At 52.5% G+C, this 16642-nt stretch overlaps 3 protein-coding genes across 3 annotated transcripts; all 3 read right to left on the bottom strand.

Annotated features, from left to right (window-relative positions):
- Window positions 1-922: 922 nt before the first annotated feature.
- N7447_003587 (FAD-binding oxidoreductase) lies at window positions 923-2774 on the bottom strand (the record flags this gene model as incomplete). Its single annotated transcript, XM_057227862.1, is given in 3 exon segments — window positions 923-2192; window positions 2242-2455; window positions 2474-2774. 3 exon segments carry the CDS (start codon window positions 2772-2774, stop codon window positions 923-925), a joined length of 1785 nt encoding a protein of 594 aa, XP_057087203.1.
- A 906-nt stretch (window positions 2775-3680) lies between these two features.
- On the bottom strand, window positions 3681-3977 carry N7447_003586 (uncharacterized protein; the record flags this gene model as incomplete). The annotated part of the gene is made up of 1 exon (XM_057227861.1): window positions 3681-3977. The coding sequence occupies one exon, from the start codon at window positions 3975-3977 to the stop codon at window positions 3681-3683; it is 297 nt and encodes a 98-aa protein (XP_057087202.1).
- A 772-nt stretch (window positions 3978-4749) lies between these two features.
- N7447_003585 (Acyl transferase/acyl hydrolase/lysophospholipase) lies at window positions 4750-16625 on the bottom strand (the record flags this gene model as incomplete). Its single annotated transcript, XM_057227860.1, has 5 exons — window positions 4750-9578; window positions 9631-12573; window positions 12639-15230; window positions 15277-15616; window positions 15684-16625. The coding sequence occupies 5 exons, from the start codon at window positions 16623-16625 to the stop codon at window positions 4750-4752; spliced, it is 11646 nt and encodes a 3881-aa protein (XP_057087201.1).
- Between the last annotated feature and the right edge of the window lie 17 nt (window positions 16626-16642).

Here is a 16642-nt window from a genome sequence, read left to right as displayed (position 1 = left end):
AAGAATAAAGCACAGATATGTCGGCTTGTGCTATGGTCTAGCCGTATAATGCTGTGTATTGCAACAGGATCTCATGTTGAGAAGCAAAGCACCAAGTGCCGTGGAACAACAAATAATGCAAATATTACAATCACTTGGTTATGGCTAGGCAGAGTAGCGCCATAGATCTAGAAGTGTATCAATTAGATCATTCGCCTAATTCGCTCCCATTTCATAGATCAAACATTAGATATTATCCATTGATTATCATTTGCCATATAACTCCCTTGCTCAAGTTCCGAAACAAAATCTAAAATCCCTGATATACATACGGGATGCGTGAACAATCTGTATCTCCACCCAGATATATAAGGCTTCAAGCCATTTTTGAAATCATACAGGTAAAATTCTAAATAGTTCGCGAGAACTCTATCCTAAGTGTTGCATCTAGTACAGGTGGATGCTGAATGTATGTATGGAATGAATTGGATTCTTACAAACATGATACTGTGAAGTTTCAGAAGTAAACTGTAAAGCTGTTCAATCCCTTCATATATGGAACAGAAGCCCATATTTATGGAATTAATCTTTACCCCTGTAGATATCACAATTGTAATGGAAACTAAAACAATGACAATAACGCCGGATTCCGGCCGGATACCGTCGGTTAAAAGCGACTGAATGTACCTCGAATTGTGACGCTTGCAATGCAACATGCATGTTGTATAGAAATGGGTACATTGGCAGTGCTGATCTTGATTCCGTGGGGAATCGGGTTAGTGTTGAAACCTAGTTAATTTCATGTTAATTACCGAGAATCAACAGGGATTGTTAAAAATTTAGAATGGAAATTATGCCTGTAACAGGCCGTTGATGCAAGCGATTCTATTGCAATTTGATTCAATTAACTGCCACTCGTGAGTATGTATATCGCACTAAAGATTTATTGAGCTCTGCAGAGCCTATTATCCTTATCCAAAGTAAACTCATCAGCTCCCACCGCAAAATGACCATACATCAACCGATGAGGGTCATGAGCATGCTTGATCTTGAGCAGTTTGTCGTAATTGTCCCCATACATCGTCTGTTTCCAATCCCCCTTATACCACGGATCCATCTCATTCAGATTGACACCAGACCCTGGCGTTGCCTCCTCCATAGCGGGAAAGAACTCATCCACAAGCTGCTTCTTCAGCGCGAGACTCTTCTCGGGATCCTCCCAATCCCAAGGATTGTTAGGGTTGCAGTAGGCAATGGCTTTACGCCAGGCCGGGTGGACTGAGTTGGGTGGATGTGAGCCACGGATCGGCGAGCCTTCGTCCACGTTGATGAAAGAGCAGCCGACAAACCATGTGCCATCGGCGGTGATAGCGCGGTATGCATCCATCAGCTTGGCGTTGGATGTGGGGTCTAGCACCGTCGCACGCGGGATGAGTCGGCTGGAGATGACGGGGAAGCTGGGACATAGGTTTCCGTAAGGCAGGGGCCCGTACGATGACACCAGACTGTCGGCATAGGTGCGTGACTGGCCAGTCTTTAGCTCATACGGGAGGTTCAGCCGTTTCAGGTCCTCAATAAAGGGGGCTACAAGGGCGTCGACGGCGGAGGTCTCCTGGTCCGGTAAGACGAAGCTGAAGACTTGGAGTGTGGCGTTCGTGACGAGGAACTGGACGTTGTTGGGAGTGTTCTCCACAAATGATGGACCTCGCTGGAACCAGTTCCCGATGGCTTCCCAGTATGCGGCGTCGTTCGTGTTGTTGACGACGAGCGTGCCTCCGGCGACGGGTCCGTCTGGGTATGCTTTGATTGTCACGCTGAGGACAACTCCGTACGTCCCGCCACCGCCGCCAGCGAGTGCCCAGTACAGATCTTTGTTCTTCTTGGGTGTGGCAGTCAGATACTTCCCGGCGGGGGTGACAAGTTCCCATTCAAGGACCTGGTCGGCGGGGGCGCCGTATTTGGTAACAAGCTGCGAGTGACCGACGCCTTGCAAATAACCCCCGGCAATCCCACTGAGACCACATTCGGGCGCGACAATCCGGTAACCTGCCGCATTCATGGCTTCATAGGCCTCACCCGCAATGACGCCGGGGCCGAGCCTTACCGCCGCCCCAGAATACTGAGGGCTCACGTAGTCGGGGATGACATCGATAGTCTTGAGGTTGTACATCCATAGGGAGAGAGCTCCATGACCAGTTGATTTGCCCATGTAACTTGTAATTTGTCAGCGATTGTTCTTTCAATGGAAAACATATGTCTCACTCAAGACCGGTACTTTTAACCACGAGACGAATGTTGTTTTCGCTGGCGAATCTCAAGCCAGCCTGCACGTCTGCGGGTCCAGTAACATTGATGGAGTAAACGGCACGGTTGCCGAGCTCGCAAGGCACGGATTGCGGTGTAAATGGTGAACAGGAAGTGTTGAGGAAGTAAGCGTTCATAAACTCGCCCGGTTGTGGTTGACTACCATGATAAGCTTGGGTTCATCTTTTACGATTCAAAAAGGGTATTCCATACAGAGTTTGCGCACCAGCTTCATTGAAAGCGTCCTGTAGTTCCTCGCATGCGGGCTCATTGAAGGCCGGGTAAATGCCAGCATCGTGACAAATGTGTGCCAAGGGAACAGTCCCGATCAGTCTCCCACCGACCGTACTATTCAAGTGATCCCATGCCCCCTGTTTCGGCCAGCCCTTGTCACCGGGGATGTTTCTGCATTGCAGATCTGTGAGACTGTTGGGAGGTCGTGCAGCAGCCGCGACGACGGATATCAAGAATGGCCAGAACCGGATAGCCATCTCGATAATCATGTGAGAGGGTAGTTGTTTACAGCTAATACCATTGATCAGAAAATGATGGAAATGCAGGGGGTGCCCTTACATAAATTCTCCGATGTTTCTACATTAATGGAGTTCGGCGTCTTTGCGTCTCACCCTATCCTTCGGCGGTTTTTTCTTATCATATCCATAAGCTTGAAAGACTTCGAAATTATTTTTGCCGAGCCAATTAACAGCATTCTAGATTATTTTTAAAAAATGCCTAGAACAACTAAACGATAGCAGACAGAAATTTTAAGCGCCCACAAAAGGCGCATCTTGAAAAGTCACACAAAACTGCGAGCTTGTGAAGTGTGCCGAGAGTAAACAGGAGCTAACCACATGAGCATTATACGCTGTTCCTTGGGGGAATATATGTATTGAAGTTTACAGGAAGAACGGGGTGTAATAGCTCAAGTGAAAAGGAGCTGTTCTGGGCGGCGAATCTAGATAGCTAAAGGCCTGTAAACTATTGTTTCTGCCTGAATGCCCTTAAGACTTTTAACCGTGTGCTGTACATCAATATTATAATTGAATCTATTCCGGTCAAATTTGTATATTCAATCCTTGAATCTCCAATCGCGCAATCCAAGTCATGGGTCTGAACGCAAGGTGGAAGCTCGGCCACGAGCTTAGTGTTAGGGCACTTTGCCACAGAGCTAGCGGACGAGGGTACACCCTGGGTCTCAAGAAATTATTCGCTCGGAAATCCAAGTGTAAATCAAACGAAGTGGTTGTTGGAGTGGGGAATGCCAATCACCGAGACATCAGGTTCCATTGTGCTTTCCAAGGTTGAAAGTAAGGTTTGATAATCCATGGATACAACATAGCTAAATTGCACTACACTTTTCATATCTTCCTCATCTTAACATGGCCCTTGGCAGATATTTAACCCGACCTAAGGAGATCAAGCATAACCTGCTTGTTAGGGTGATATGACCTCTGAGCCATTTGCACCGGAGAATCGTCATGGTTTCGCGTGCCCGACGGTTGAGCCATGGGGTCTGCACCCGCGTCTAGTAGCAATTGGATGATATCGGTCAGGCCAAAATTAATAGCGCAGTGTAGCCGAGTTCCCCTTGTTTCATCTGTTACATTAGGATCAGGGCCATGGTCGAAGAACTGGCGAATGATGCCTGGCATCTGCGGTTCTGTCCCACAAAGGAAGTGCTTTGCAGAGTCCATATCAGCGCCGGCGTCGAATAGAGCGGTCACAACGTCAGGGAGTGCCGATAGTCTGCTACCTAAAGTGCTAACCTACACTACCCCTCGTCTAAGATGCCTATTCTGGTTTCCAACGTCGTGAATGGTCCGGATTCTACGGTGGACGCGAGCTGGGTTGACGTTATCAGTCGAGATGCAGCCTCTGGTAAAACAGTCCTCGGCTATGTGTGAACCGGGTACCTTTGCATGAGCAAGCAGGAATACTTAACGCGGCTCAGCTCAGGCGTTTTGCAGATATCACAAAGCAGACCTATGGGGTAAGAGGGAAAAGGTAAAAAGCTAGCGAGAAAAGCTGGGAAAATCCGACTGACTAGTAGGCAATTGACCAAGAAAAATTTGGCCTTTACTCAAAAAACATCCCAGCTTTTTCTTTAACCCACAACCTTGCCTGTGGACGGAGTGGTGCATTAAACTGAAAAAGGTAACACGAACTGTAGAAGGTTATTTATAGCGGAAACATTCTAAGGAAACTGGCGAGGGTGGTCAAACCTGTGGATCCCATACGCAACGGCGTCATATCAGAAATGATTACCTGTGAACGAAGTTGAATAAAAAAGTGGATTCTATTACATAGAAATCGACTAAACAATCTATGTGCTTCGCAGTCTAGAAACAGGTAATAACAACAAAACAACAAATGAGCAAGACATATTATGAGCCCAAAAGCAAAGCAAAACAAGAGAAATCGCACGGCTAAAGTAACGAATCAACACATTCAACAGGTAATGTTTCCTCAACGACGTGATTGAAGGACCTGGCCATCCTCACCGCTGCCGCCGACAGTCGCCTCCTGCGATGCCAAAAGGTAGTCAAATCCAAGGGACTTGATCAGTCCAAACCACTTGAGAACTGGCATCGACTCCAGACCCTCACGGTCTCCTCGCTCCTGTTGGATGTACGCGCTGAGCTCATCTGTGTGGACAGCTAGCGGGCTTTCGTAGTGCGAGAATTTGGTGGTAGGAGTAGTAGTAGCAGGTGCAGCGGTAACGGAATCGCCAAGCCACTGGGAAACCTGCTTGGTGGGGATGAGGTCCACGCGACCAGCCCATACGCTCATGTCGGGCACCTTGCTCGATGCGTCGACGTAATGAATAAACGCATCCATCAGTTGCTGTTTCTCCACAGGATCCTGTTGCGTGGCGGGGAGGAAGCGATAGATAGATGACGGGACGTCCAACTCCTCGGCAGAGCGCTCAAGGATGCGTTCGCTGGCCCACTTGCTACCGATGTAACCCTCCGTTCCGTCCGTGGGGGGCACATGAACGGCCGCAGAGCTGGCTTCATTTGTGGTAGATAACTCCGGGAGAACGCCCACGCTCGAGATGTAATGAATGGGGACTTGGTTCACGGCGGCCAGTTTGGCCAGTTCCTTGGTTGGGTGGACGTTGCTTGGGCGCAGCACATTGTAGTTGTCCCAGAATGATCTCACAGCACCCATGTGGAGAATTACATCCACTTGGCTTGCTAGCTGCCGGAACTCATCCACGCCTAGTCCTAGAAGAGGAAGGGATAGGTCACCTGGATGATAGGCCACATTTGAAGCAGAGAAGAGCGGACGTGCGCGAGGCTTGTCTCGCACGGCAACACAGTGGATTGCGGCCACGTCAGACCTTGCCGCAAGTTGCGGGAGCATAGATTGACCGAGGAAGCCTGTCGCACCTGTGACCAAGACAGTCTTGGCGGTAGCTGGGCTCTTTGGGGCGAGGTCGCGGAGGAAACTGGGGACGGTGGGAGGGGTGGTTTCCTGCTCCCAATTAATGGGGTCGACGGTCGGGCTTTCCTCTATCTTGCGCGCCATATCGCCGAGGATACTGGCTCCTAGGAGCTTGGCCAGGGGAAGAGCGACATTGAAGGCCTGGCGAATGCAGGCCTGCAGACGGATGACCAAAAGGGAGTTGCCTCCCACGACGAAGAAGTCAGTTGAAGGCCCTAGGTCAAGCCCGAGCTTGTCGACGTTCTTTCCCAAGACTTCCCGCCACACATGCCTGAGTTGCACCATGGTCTCGGTCAACTCGGTATCGTCCTGTGTCTGCTGAACACGGTCAGGCAGCGGCATAGCCTGCACTGCTTTGCGGTCAACCTTGGAGTGGTTGCTGAGAGGGAACTTGTCGAGTGGGATGGCCATCACCGGGATCATGTACTGGGGGAGAGAGAGACGGGCCAGCAAGTCCCGCAGGAATGAATCTTTGTCCGCAACATTGTGCTTGGGCTCAAAGACAACATGGGCTACTAGGAATGGTGAATCACCCTCACGAAGGGTGACGACAACTTCTCTCAGCGCACCATCCGCAACACAGATCATGTTGCTCTCGATATCACTCAGCTCGATGCGAAGTCCACGGATCTTCACCTGAGCATCGCCTGCCATCCGACTATGGAACACCATGGCCCCGTCCTCTTGCAGATGGCCGATATCACCGGTGCGGTACATGCGCGTCCAGCCGCGGGCGATATCTTCAGATGTGGCAAACGGATTCGTCACGAAGTGTTTGTCGGTGAGTTCCTGGTTCTTGAGGTATCCCCGAGAAACGCCAGCACCACCGAGACAGATTTCTCCCGGCATGCCAACGGGCACCGGTCGGAGTTGCTCATCCACAATGTAAGTGAAGTAGTTGGGCAAGGAGAAACCGCAAGGAATACGGCCCATATCTACCAACTTCTCTGTTTCGCGGTAAGGGATCTCCATCTTATGCGACGAAATGGAGATCTCCGTCGGACCATATGAGTTGAAGAAGCGGAGCTCCGGGAGATCAAGGCTTGCGAATTCTTGGGTGACGAGGGTGGTGAGCTGCTCACCACCGCCGAAAGCGAAACGCCAGCTGTTTGCCTGTCGAAGGGTGTCACCACCGTACTGCATCCAAAGCGAGTACTCGGATGGCGTCGCCTTAGTGTAAGTAATGCCTTGCTCTTGGATGATCTTTGTGATCGAAATTGGATCGCCACGTTTATCAGCGGGAACGATGTACGCCATGCCTCCGTTGCAAAGGGCTGTATACATCTGATCCGAGGAGTGGTTGAAGGTGAAGGCACTCTGCTGGAGAGCGCGCTCCGCCCCCAGTCCCCAAGATTTAGTATATCCCTCAATCTCATTTCGGAGACCTGCGTGAGTGACGACGATTCCCTTAGGCAGCCCTGTCGAGCCACTGGTGTACAGAATTGCTGCGGTAGACTCTGCGTTTGAACAGTTGGGGATGTGAGCCGTGGCTGTCTCTGGGAGACCGGAGACATTGATGATGCTGGAGGCTGGTGCCTCTACCTGTAGTTGAGGGGCATCGTCCTTTGTGGTGTCATCAGCGAGGATGGCTAGAGGTTCGCAGTTCTTGGCGACAGTGGCAAGGCGAGCCAACGGGTTGCGGAGGTCCAATGGCACATAGACTGCACCAATGCGCATGATGGCAAGCATGGAGCATGTCCAATCCGCCGCAGGCTGCTGGTAGACAAGTACCCGAGAGCCTTCGCGGACACCAGCATTCTGCAAGGCCTCGCTTATAGCCTCAATCCGGTTCACCATGCCCGAGTAAGTGAGAGACTTGCCATTGCCGTCCATAAGGGCGACTTTCTGCGGGTGCTCCTCGGCAACCTGATCGATCCGGAGGGGGAGTGTTCCGGGCCAGTCAGATGTCAGATTGAGACCTATCTTAGAGTTAGTAGTGTTTTCCCTATGGAGCACATGTTTGGCGAGAGGAAAGGTAGACTCACCACGGCCGACCTCGACCGCTTTGGTCAGCTGTCCTTGTCCAAAGATGGGTGTAGCCTCCAGAGTCAACGATGCATCACTGGTAACAGTCTCAAGGAAGTTGACGTAAGTCTTCAGTAAAAGGTTAGCAGCCGTGAGGTCGTAGAGACTCGTCTGTACTCGAATCATCACGAGCGTATCTGTAGCATTCCACTCGGTCACATCCAATGTAATGTCGTACGCCGTACGTCCAGGGTGGACATCTTGGAATTCAAATTCACAGTTACCCCAAGGGTACTTCTGTTGGGCACCCTGTCGGTAATCCAAGAAGGCCTGGAAGAAAGGACTGTGGAGCGAAGAACGAGCGATACCTAACTCCGTGAGCAGCACATCAAACGGCAGGCGCGATGTTCCCAGCGCTGCATAGGTCGTATCCCTGGCTTCTGAAACCGCATCAGCAAAGGTTTGGTTGTTCTGACGGCGGAATCGAAGTGTCAGAAGGTTGAGGAAGAAACCAATGCTGCCTTCCACGCTGGTGTCGTTGCGGGCGGCGTCGGCGATACCGATTGTCAGGTCCTTGGTTTCCTCGCCAGCGAGGCAGAACAACATGGCCTTGAATGCGGCCAAGTGGAAATGGAAGGGTGTAGACAGCTGTGCTTTGGACACAGCTTTCACTCGGGCGACCAATTCGGGTTCGAGGTTGATAGCTACTTGGTGGGCGGCGAAACCCTTCATGGCCACCCTGGAGCTTGTACGAGCCATTGGCAGGAGCGGTAAGACAGGAGGCTGCTCACCGGCGGGGAACACTCCCTGCCAGTATGTCAGCTCATCGCTCATCTCTCCCTTCTCAAGGGCCTGTCGCTGAGCCACCGAGAAAGCAGGATATTGCCCTGGCGGCGCCCCGAGAGACTGGCCGTTGTAAGCCTTTTCCAAATCTGCGGTAAAGATATTAAAGCTGGCGCCGTCCATAACAATGTGATGGTAATTAATCAGCAAATGATGATTTCCGGATGAGAGCGTCAGGAGAAGGATACGCATCACATCACCATTTTCCAGGTCAAACACGTGCTCCTTCAGTGTCTTATACTCGGCAGCAACTTCATCCTCGGAAGCAACCTTCTTGCGCTCGAGTCGCATCGGGGAGCTTCTCAGCACCTTCTGGTAAGCCTCACCGGCTTCGTTCTCATTCTCGACGAAGCACGTCCGTAGTGCTTCATGCCTGGTTGTCACTGTTCGGACCGCTCTCTCTAGGGCGCCAACATGCAAGTTTCCAGTGACATGGAACTGGAAGACAACGTTCGGTGTTGTCGGGTCTTCCAGGAGGTGCCGCAAAAACCAGAATCGTGACTGCGGCAACGAGAGACGCTCACTCTTGAGGAACTTTTTCCCCAATGATGTTGCTAGCTTGGCGGTCTCAGGAGCGTCGTGGTCGGAAACGACGGACGGTGTGGTCATTGTCGTCAATGTCGTTGCAGCCTGCTTATCTAGGGTTGAGTTCTCACCAGGTGTTGAGGTCGAGTTATCCCCAGATGACGAATTAGAGTCTGAAACGGATTCCTCAACCCGTGACTGCGGCGGCTGAGGCTGTGAAGGCGGCTTGGATTCGGCCGCAACTGGCTTGGTGGGCCCAGCGTCCTTACCTTCAGTTCCAATGGATGCAGCAAGCTCTGCGGGGAGCTTCTCAAATGCTCCTTGGCACAGCTCAGCGAGAGATGCGCCTCCAATTACCTTAAGAACGGGCATGTCGACCTTCAACTCCTTGGTGAACCAGGTGCGTACTTCCACGGCAACCAAGGAATCAATGCCCAGTTCGAGAAGAGGAGCATCGTGATGGATTTCCTGGTCTCCCAACTGTAGCAAGACGCGCAACCTCGCGGCCAGACAATCTTCGTTTCTGTTAGCTTCCCGTGATCAAATCTCGCACTTGCAAAAACATACCTTCCAGGATTTCAAGAGCCTCTTGCTTGCTCGTAGCGGTCGGAAGCTGTTGGCGAACAGGGAGTGACTTCTTATCCTGTTCGTCAGACCCTGATGACGACGTGTCGCTCTGACGAATCATATGCGAGAAGAATGCATTGCTAAACCACGGGCCCGTCACCTCGTCCTTCTCATCATCACCGTAGATACGGACACCAGTGGTCACCGTGGGAATGTAGTCGTAATCATTCTGGCCTGGGTAACCGGCTTGAATGGCCTCACCAAGTGCCTTACGGAGAACAGTCTCCGAGACGAGCGCCAGCCGGAGCTTCCTGAGCTGATCGTGGACACTTTGGTTGGCTGCCTCAATTAATCCGATACCCGTTACCTGGCCGATATCGAGGGCAGAGGCGGCGAGGCCACGTCTACGGCGTTGTCTAGCAAGGCCGCCCATGAAGGCGTTTGCCGCATTGTAGTTGGACTGGCCAACATTTCCGAAGACACAGGCGATGGATGAGAACATGACGAAGAACTCAAGGTCATCGTTGTAGAATATATCATCCAGATTTTTGGACCCGTCAATTTTGGGTCCAAGGACTCTCTGCATTGACTCTGCCGACATATTTGAGAAGAGCTGGTCCTCAAGGATCATGGCTCCATTGGCAATACCAGCGATTGGTGGACAGGTTGCGCGGATCTCATCCACAGCACGCTGCAGATTTTCCTTGTCCAGAACGTCCATGGGGACAACCTTGATGGTGGCGCCTGTTCCACGGAAGGATTTCAGCCAGTCCTCGTCGACCTTGGGTCGTCGACTGGTCAAGCAGACACATCCCGCTCCATTCGAGACCATCCACTCACAAAGCGACTGTCCCATCGAGCCACTGAGACCGACGAGAATATAGGTCTTGTCTTTAGAGAATAGGGCTTCAGCTTCGAGAGGGCGCACTTCGATCTCGACAAAGCCGTACACAGGCCAGTGAACAGCATAAGTTGCATGCTTGTAGCTGAGCGCGCTTACGCGGTCAACCTGGGTAACCAAGTCTTGGACTCCACCTGGGAATACAACCGTACGGGAGACGGCATCTTTGAGTAGGCATTCCAGAGCTCTGTGATCATAGGACTGAGATAACGCCGAGGATTGGTGTCGGTAGAGACTAGTCGGGTTAATGCGACTGCAGCGTGCGGGGAGGAACTTATCGACCCGCAAACCGCTCTCGCTGAGAGAAGGTGTAGCTGTCAAATCGAGGAAGTGTGTAGGCATAATTTGACGAAGTCTCTCACGCACGCAATGGTTGGGAGTGCGCACATCAAGGGTAATCCATGCCGGGTCTCGCTGTTTGTCTTGTCCATCGCATGTGAACTCCACACCGACTGCCCTGGCGGCGGCTTGCTTGGTCAGGGCCGCAGCAAGGAAACGATCTTCACCCGAGCAATGAACCAGCATGTGACTTCTGTTGGGGATTTGATCAAGCAGTGAGCTAACGATGAGCTCGCTCGCAACAGAGACAAGCAGGTCGTCGGCATCGGCATCCACATCTGCTGGCACACTCGCAACTGGTGCTGCCTGGGAAGAGTTGGTAGTGGAGACGAAAACCTGCAGTTTTCCATCTTTGCCTCTGCCGGCTCCGACGTACAAGAACATGTCCGGCGTGACACGAATCGCCATCAAGGTTGAGGCTTCGACTTTGATGAAATCTTCTGAGAACTCCTTAGGCTTACCACCAACAAGCTCCACCAAAGAGGAAGGTACATCTGCCGCCGGCGAAATGACGGTGATATTGGGGTGAGAAATTGGCACTGTCTTTGTGATGACACGCTTGGACGAGTTCAGTCTGGCATTTTGCTCTGTGTTAACCATAAGCCGAGGGATTTTCAGCTTTCCGTGATCAAAGAACGCCTCGGGTTCCTTTGACCAAAGGAATTCAAAGTCACGGTGTTCCCTATCTCCCAGGGCCGATGGGGGTGCTTCCCACGCGTCAAGAGCGCTCTGTTGCAGAAGATACTCAGAGATAGCCTTAGATGTATTGTGCTGCAGATCAGACACATCGAGAAGGTTCCAAGTGATATGTGCCGCTTCTTGCTGAACAGTGCGGCTAAATCCAACACTGGCCATGTGGTACGCGTGGTCGGTGTGCGCGCCTTGCGTGACCCAAACGATGTGTTTGGCCAGCTCCACCATGCGCTTCAGGCCGTCCATCTTTTCAGGTGTCACGTCCTTGAAAATGGCAGAGTCTATATCGACCAGATTCACAAAGGTGCTCATTGGATTCAACTCGAGCGCCTCCTCGTCAGTAGGAAGGCCATTGAGAATGGTCGTTTCGCCGCAGAAGCGTCCAAGATGGTCCACCACCTCCTCGCCCAGACGGACAGTCTCGAGTGTCCCGTTGCCGAGAATAACCAGACTCTCGATGTGGATTGGTGGCGTAGAGGCGGAAAGCGGCCGTCGCAGGAAGTTCACACGATCGTCCACGGCCTGCGACGCCATGACCGAGAATGACCCATCGGCGCGGTCCATATCTGGGGTGGCGGCATCAACTCCGCCAAATCCAGCCTTGCGCAAGGCAGAATGCCAGATCCCCAATGTCAGTGGTGACGATGTACGACCATCGCTCTGGCCTTCAGAAATAGTACCAACCGCGCTCGCGCTGGTGGGCTCCGACAGCAGGAGATATCCACCTGGCTTGAGAAGCTCCCGCACATTCTTCAAGACCACGTGGAGCGGATCCGTGGCGGCCAACGCGTTAGATGCGATAATGATATCGTAGGACCGAGGTTCATATCCTTGGTCAATGGGTGGCTTTTCAATGTCCAAGGGACTGAATATCATTTTGTCGCTGTGCGCGATGAAGAACTCCGACGCTCTAGCAAAGTAATCCTCCGATGCATCAGTGTAGTTATACGAAGAATACTTACCACCGATACTTTGAAGAATCGACTTTGTGGCGGCACCAGCCCCAGCACCTTGTATCTAGTTAGAAACCCCGAAGAGGACATTCATATTTTAATTGCAAGGAAGGCAGTCTTACCTATTTCGAGAATCCGCGCGTGGGGATAACGATGTGTTACCTGCGCAACCATACTCGAAAGGTTCGTGGCAGCGCCTCCATCTGGTAGCGCGAAACCAAACTTGGTGTTTGTGAACATGACGCTATCGTCAGCTGCAGTGGCCGGGGCAAAAGGCTGGAGCACGATATCCTCCACATGGATCATACAGTTTCCGGCATCTTGGTCGAGGAGATCGATACTGGCAGAGAATCCCTCGAATTCGGGATCAAGCGCTGAGATGACAGGCACTTTCGACCCGGAAGTAGGTAGCGAAGCACACACCTCCGGGTTAACGCGAAGGGCTTTCATCCCAACGGGAACGGAGAGTGACCCAAGTCGTCCATCACCGGGGGCTGAAAATGCGAGGATCGATGCCTGGAAGGCAACGTCGAGCGTGCTTGGGTGAACCAGGAAGTCAGAAACATCCGAATCCTTGTAAGGGAACGAGTCAACCAGAACAGATGACTGGTTGAGCTTGCGCTTCATTCCAGACATGGTTCTGAATGGGCCGCCATAGTTGTAGCCTAGCTCGGCAAGGCCGGCGTAGAAACGGTCGGGATCAATCGCGGCCATGTTGTTCTCAGTCACTGGCAGACGATCCAGTGCTGCTACGTCTGGAATACCGAAGATGATCTTGACCGTTCCGCTGGCCATGAGTTCCATATCCAAGTCTGAACCCTTGGTGAGAACGGGGACGGAGTAACAAGCGAACTGCGTAGTTGCGGTTTGGTCTGGGAGGTACTTGACTCCCGTCAGTGTGACTAGCGTTTCGACGCCCGCATTGTCCCCATCCTCAAATGTGAGGGCTCTCGGAATGGAAAGGTCGTGCAGCTCGAAAAGCTTGACCTGCATGTTGCCTGCAACGTGTCTCGATGCCTCGAGCGCCATTGCGATATAGCCTGCAGCTGGGAAGACGGTCATACCTTGCAACTGGTGGCCGGTTAGCCAGGGGATCTCTGACTGCTTGAGCACATTCAGCCAGCGCAGCTCCTGTGCATTAGAATCGGTAGACAGGAAACCAAGAATCTCATGGTGACCGTGCTTCCGCGTGCGCATTTTTCTCGATATGCGCGACTCGCTCCAGTGAGAGCGCCCGTGGTTCCATTGATATGAGGGCAACCCGGCCACCAGCCTGGGAGGGCGAGAGCCTTCCGCAGCCACGGCCTTTTCAAATGACTTGAAATCAACCAACTGTGGAAGATGGGTCCACATGAAACCTAGGCCCTCGGCGAAGGCCTCGATGTCGTTCTTCCCTCGGCTAAGAACACCAGTGTATGGAATTGGGGTATCCCGCACCTCTGAGATGTTCTGCATGGCTGGGCCTTTCAGGGCTGGGTGGGGTCCGACCTCGATCGCGAGGTTGATAAATTCGTCGCTGGCTGCGGCATTCTTGACGGCGTCTGCGAAGAGCACTGCATTTGTCATGTTATCCCTCCAGTATACATCCAGGAGGTCGTCAATCGGCTCCATTGGCTCCGCGGAGGCTGTAACGCTGGAGAACCAAGAGCAAGCTTTGGACCGCTCTCGGTTGATTTGGATACCACATGCTTGCAAGGCCTTGACGTACGCCTCTCCACAAGGCAACATGTGGTGCGAGTGATACGCGGTGTCTACCTTCAACGCCCTGGCAAACTTCCGGTCTTCATCAAAGACCTTCTTTGCGTGCACGACGGCGTCAGCATCTCCTGACAAAGTCACACTGGCGGGAGAGTTGTGTGCAGCGATAGTCAGGCGGCCCTTGAAGGTGGACAAGTTGATAAAATCTTGTGCATCCTCCCACGAGGTGCCAACTGCCAGCATGGCACCCTTTTGGCCAGTGGCTTCGTTGCCTGCAAGATGGGCGAAGAATCCACGATAGTACGCAAGGCGGATCGCATCATGACCGGAGATGAAATCGGCTGCATACGCTGCAGCGATCTCACCAGAGGAATGGCCCACAACAGCAGAGAAGTTAATTCCAGCCGCTCGTAGAAGATCAATCAGGACAACCTGGATTGCGGTACACAAGGGTTGTGACAGCGCAGCTTCAGCGAGGCGGGAGGTGTCGGCTCCAGCCAACATCTCCTCTTTGAGACTCCATGCCGGGCGGTCGCCCACAGGAAGTGTATTCAATGAATCCTCAAGTTCCTGGATCCTCTTTTGGACGAATTCCGATGAGCGGATCAAGTGGGCTCCCATCGCTGGCCATTGAGCACCCTGACCGGTAAACACTCCAAGCAGGCGAGGAGCAGTTTTGGTGCTGGAGCGGAGGCCAACAGCGGTCGCAGAGTTCTGGGTCACCTCTGCTAACTTGATATCAATTTTAGACGCGAGCTGCTCAACGGTCAAGGCCGAGAAGGCTGCCTTGGTCGACAGCTGGCTTCGGCGGGAGTGAAGCGTCCACGCCAGATCTGAGATATCGATGGTATCATGATGGGTCTTCAAGTGCTCGGAAAAGAACTGTAATTGAGCGAGCAATGATCCTTCAGATGCAGCTGAAAAAACGAACGGCGTTAATGTTGGACCAGAGGAGCCCGTGGTTGTTGGACCTTCGTATGACTCCAAAATCGCGTGAGAGTTGGTACCGCCGAAACCTATGTTTGTCAGCATACCTCTTATGAAGGAGATTTCAGTCCTTACCAAAGCTGTTAACACTGACACGGCGAGGAACTCCTTCTTTCAGGGTAGGCCATGGTGTCAGTTTCGTGGGCACATGCAAACCGTTGTAAAACGGTTCGATCTTAGGGTTCAAGGTCTCGAATAACAGATTGGGAGCAAACGATCCAGCTTGGATCATACTAGAGGCTTTGAGAACACCAGCGAGACCCGCGCAACCCTCGAGGTGGCCAATGATGGTCTTAATCGATCCGACATACAGGGGATTCTCCGAGTCAGTAATGTGTCGACCAAAGCATTCGTGGATGGCCGCAGCCTCTTTTGGGTCTCCTGCCTGAGTACCAGTACCGTGTGCTTCGAAGAACTGTTGACTTTTTGTCAGCACGCTAGGTCAAGAAAGTTTTGACGGCATCTGGAGACATGCTACTTACCTGCGGTCGGTCCTGAGGATTATTCGCAGGGTCCAGACCAGCTCTCTTGTACGTTTGACGGATAAGGGCAGACTGGGCATTGGAGTTGGGAACGGTTAAACCATTTGAAAAGCCGTCCTGGTTGGCACCAGTCTCACGGACGATACACTCAATGTGATCTCCATCCGCAATTGCATCACTCAGCCGTTTCAAAACGACAGCTGCCACACCCTCTCCACGAGCGTATCCATCCGCATCCGCATCCCACATGCGGCAACGGCCGTTAGGCGACAACATCGTTAGCTTACTCTCACCGATATACATCTCGGGATTGAGAAGCACTTGAGTGCCACACGCCACGGCGACCCGCGATTCACTAGCGCGGAGGGTTCTCACACCCTGGTGCAAGGCGACCAAACTCGACGAACAGGCCGTATCAATGGTCATACTGGGTCCATGCCAATCGAAGAAGTACGATACTCGGTTGGAGATGATTGCACGATTCGTGCCAGTTGCGAAGTAGTTGGGCATGGTGTTGTGATCCCTGGTAAGGGTATCATTGTAGTCGGCAGTCATGGTTCCCGCATAGACGGCGGTGTCAGATCCTCGCAGGGACTCGACAGTATGGCCACCCGCTTCAAGGGCTTCATACACGGTCTCCAGCAAGATACGCTGCTGGGGATCCATCGAGTCGGCCTCGTTAGGACTAATGTTGAAGAAGGCTGCGTCAAACGCACGCACGTCTTCCTCCAGCAGGTAGGATCTGAGAACATTGGATGTGCCGTGATGGCTGCCATCGGGGTGGAAAAAGGCCGAGGCATCGAATCGGTCGGGGGGAATTTCCATGCCCACATCGCGGGGGCTCTCCAGTAGCTTCCACAGAGCGGAAGGTGAGCTTGCGGCTCCTGGGAAGCGGCAACCGCTTCCCACAATAGCGATAGCCTCGGGTTGTTGTGAAGGCATTGCTGAGATAATGGCTA

The sequence above is a fragment of the Penicillium robsamsonii genome (genome assembly GCF_028829455.1).
Source record: "Penicillium robsamsonii strain IBT 29466 chromosome Unknown utg000002l_segment0_segment0, whole genome shotgun sequence".
NCBI classification, from domain to species: Eukaryota; Fungi; Ascomycota; class Eurotiomycetes; order Eurotiales; family Aspergillaceae; genus Penicillium; species Penicillium robsamsonii.
This window is presented reverse-complemented; position numbering and strand designations above follow the sequence as displayed.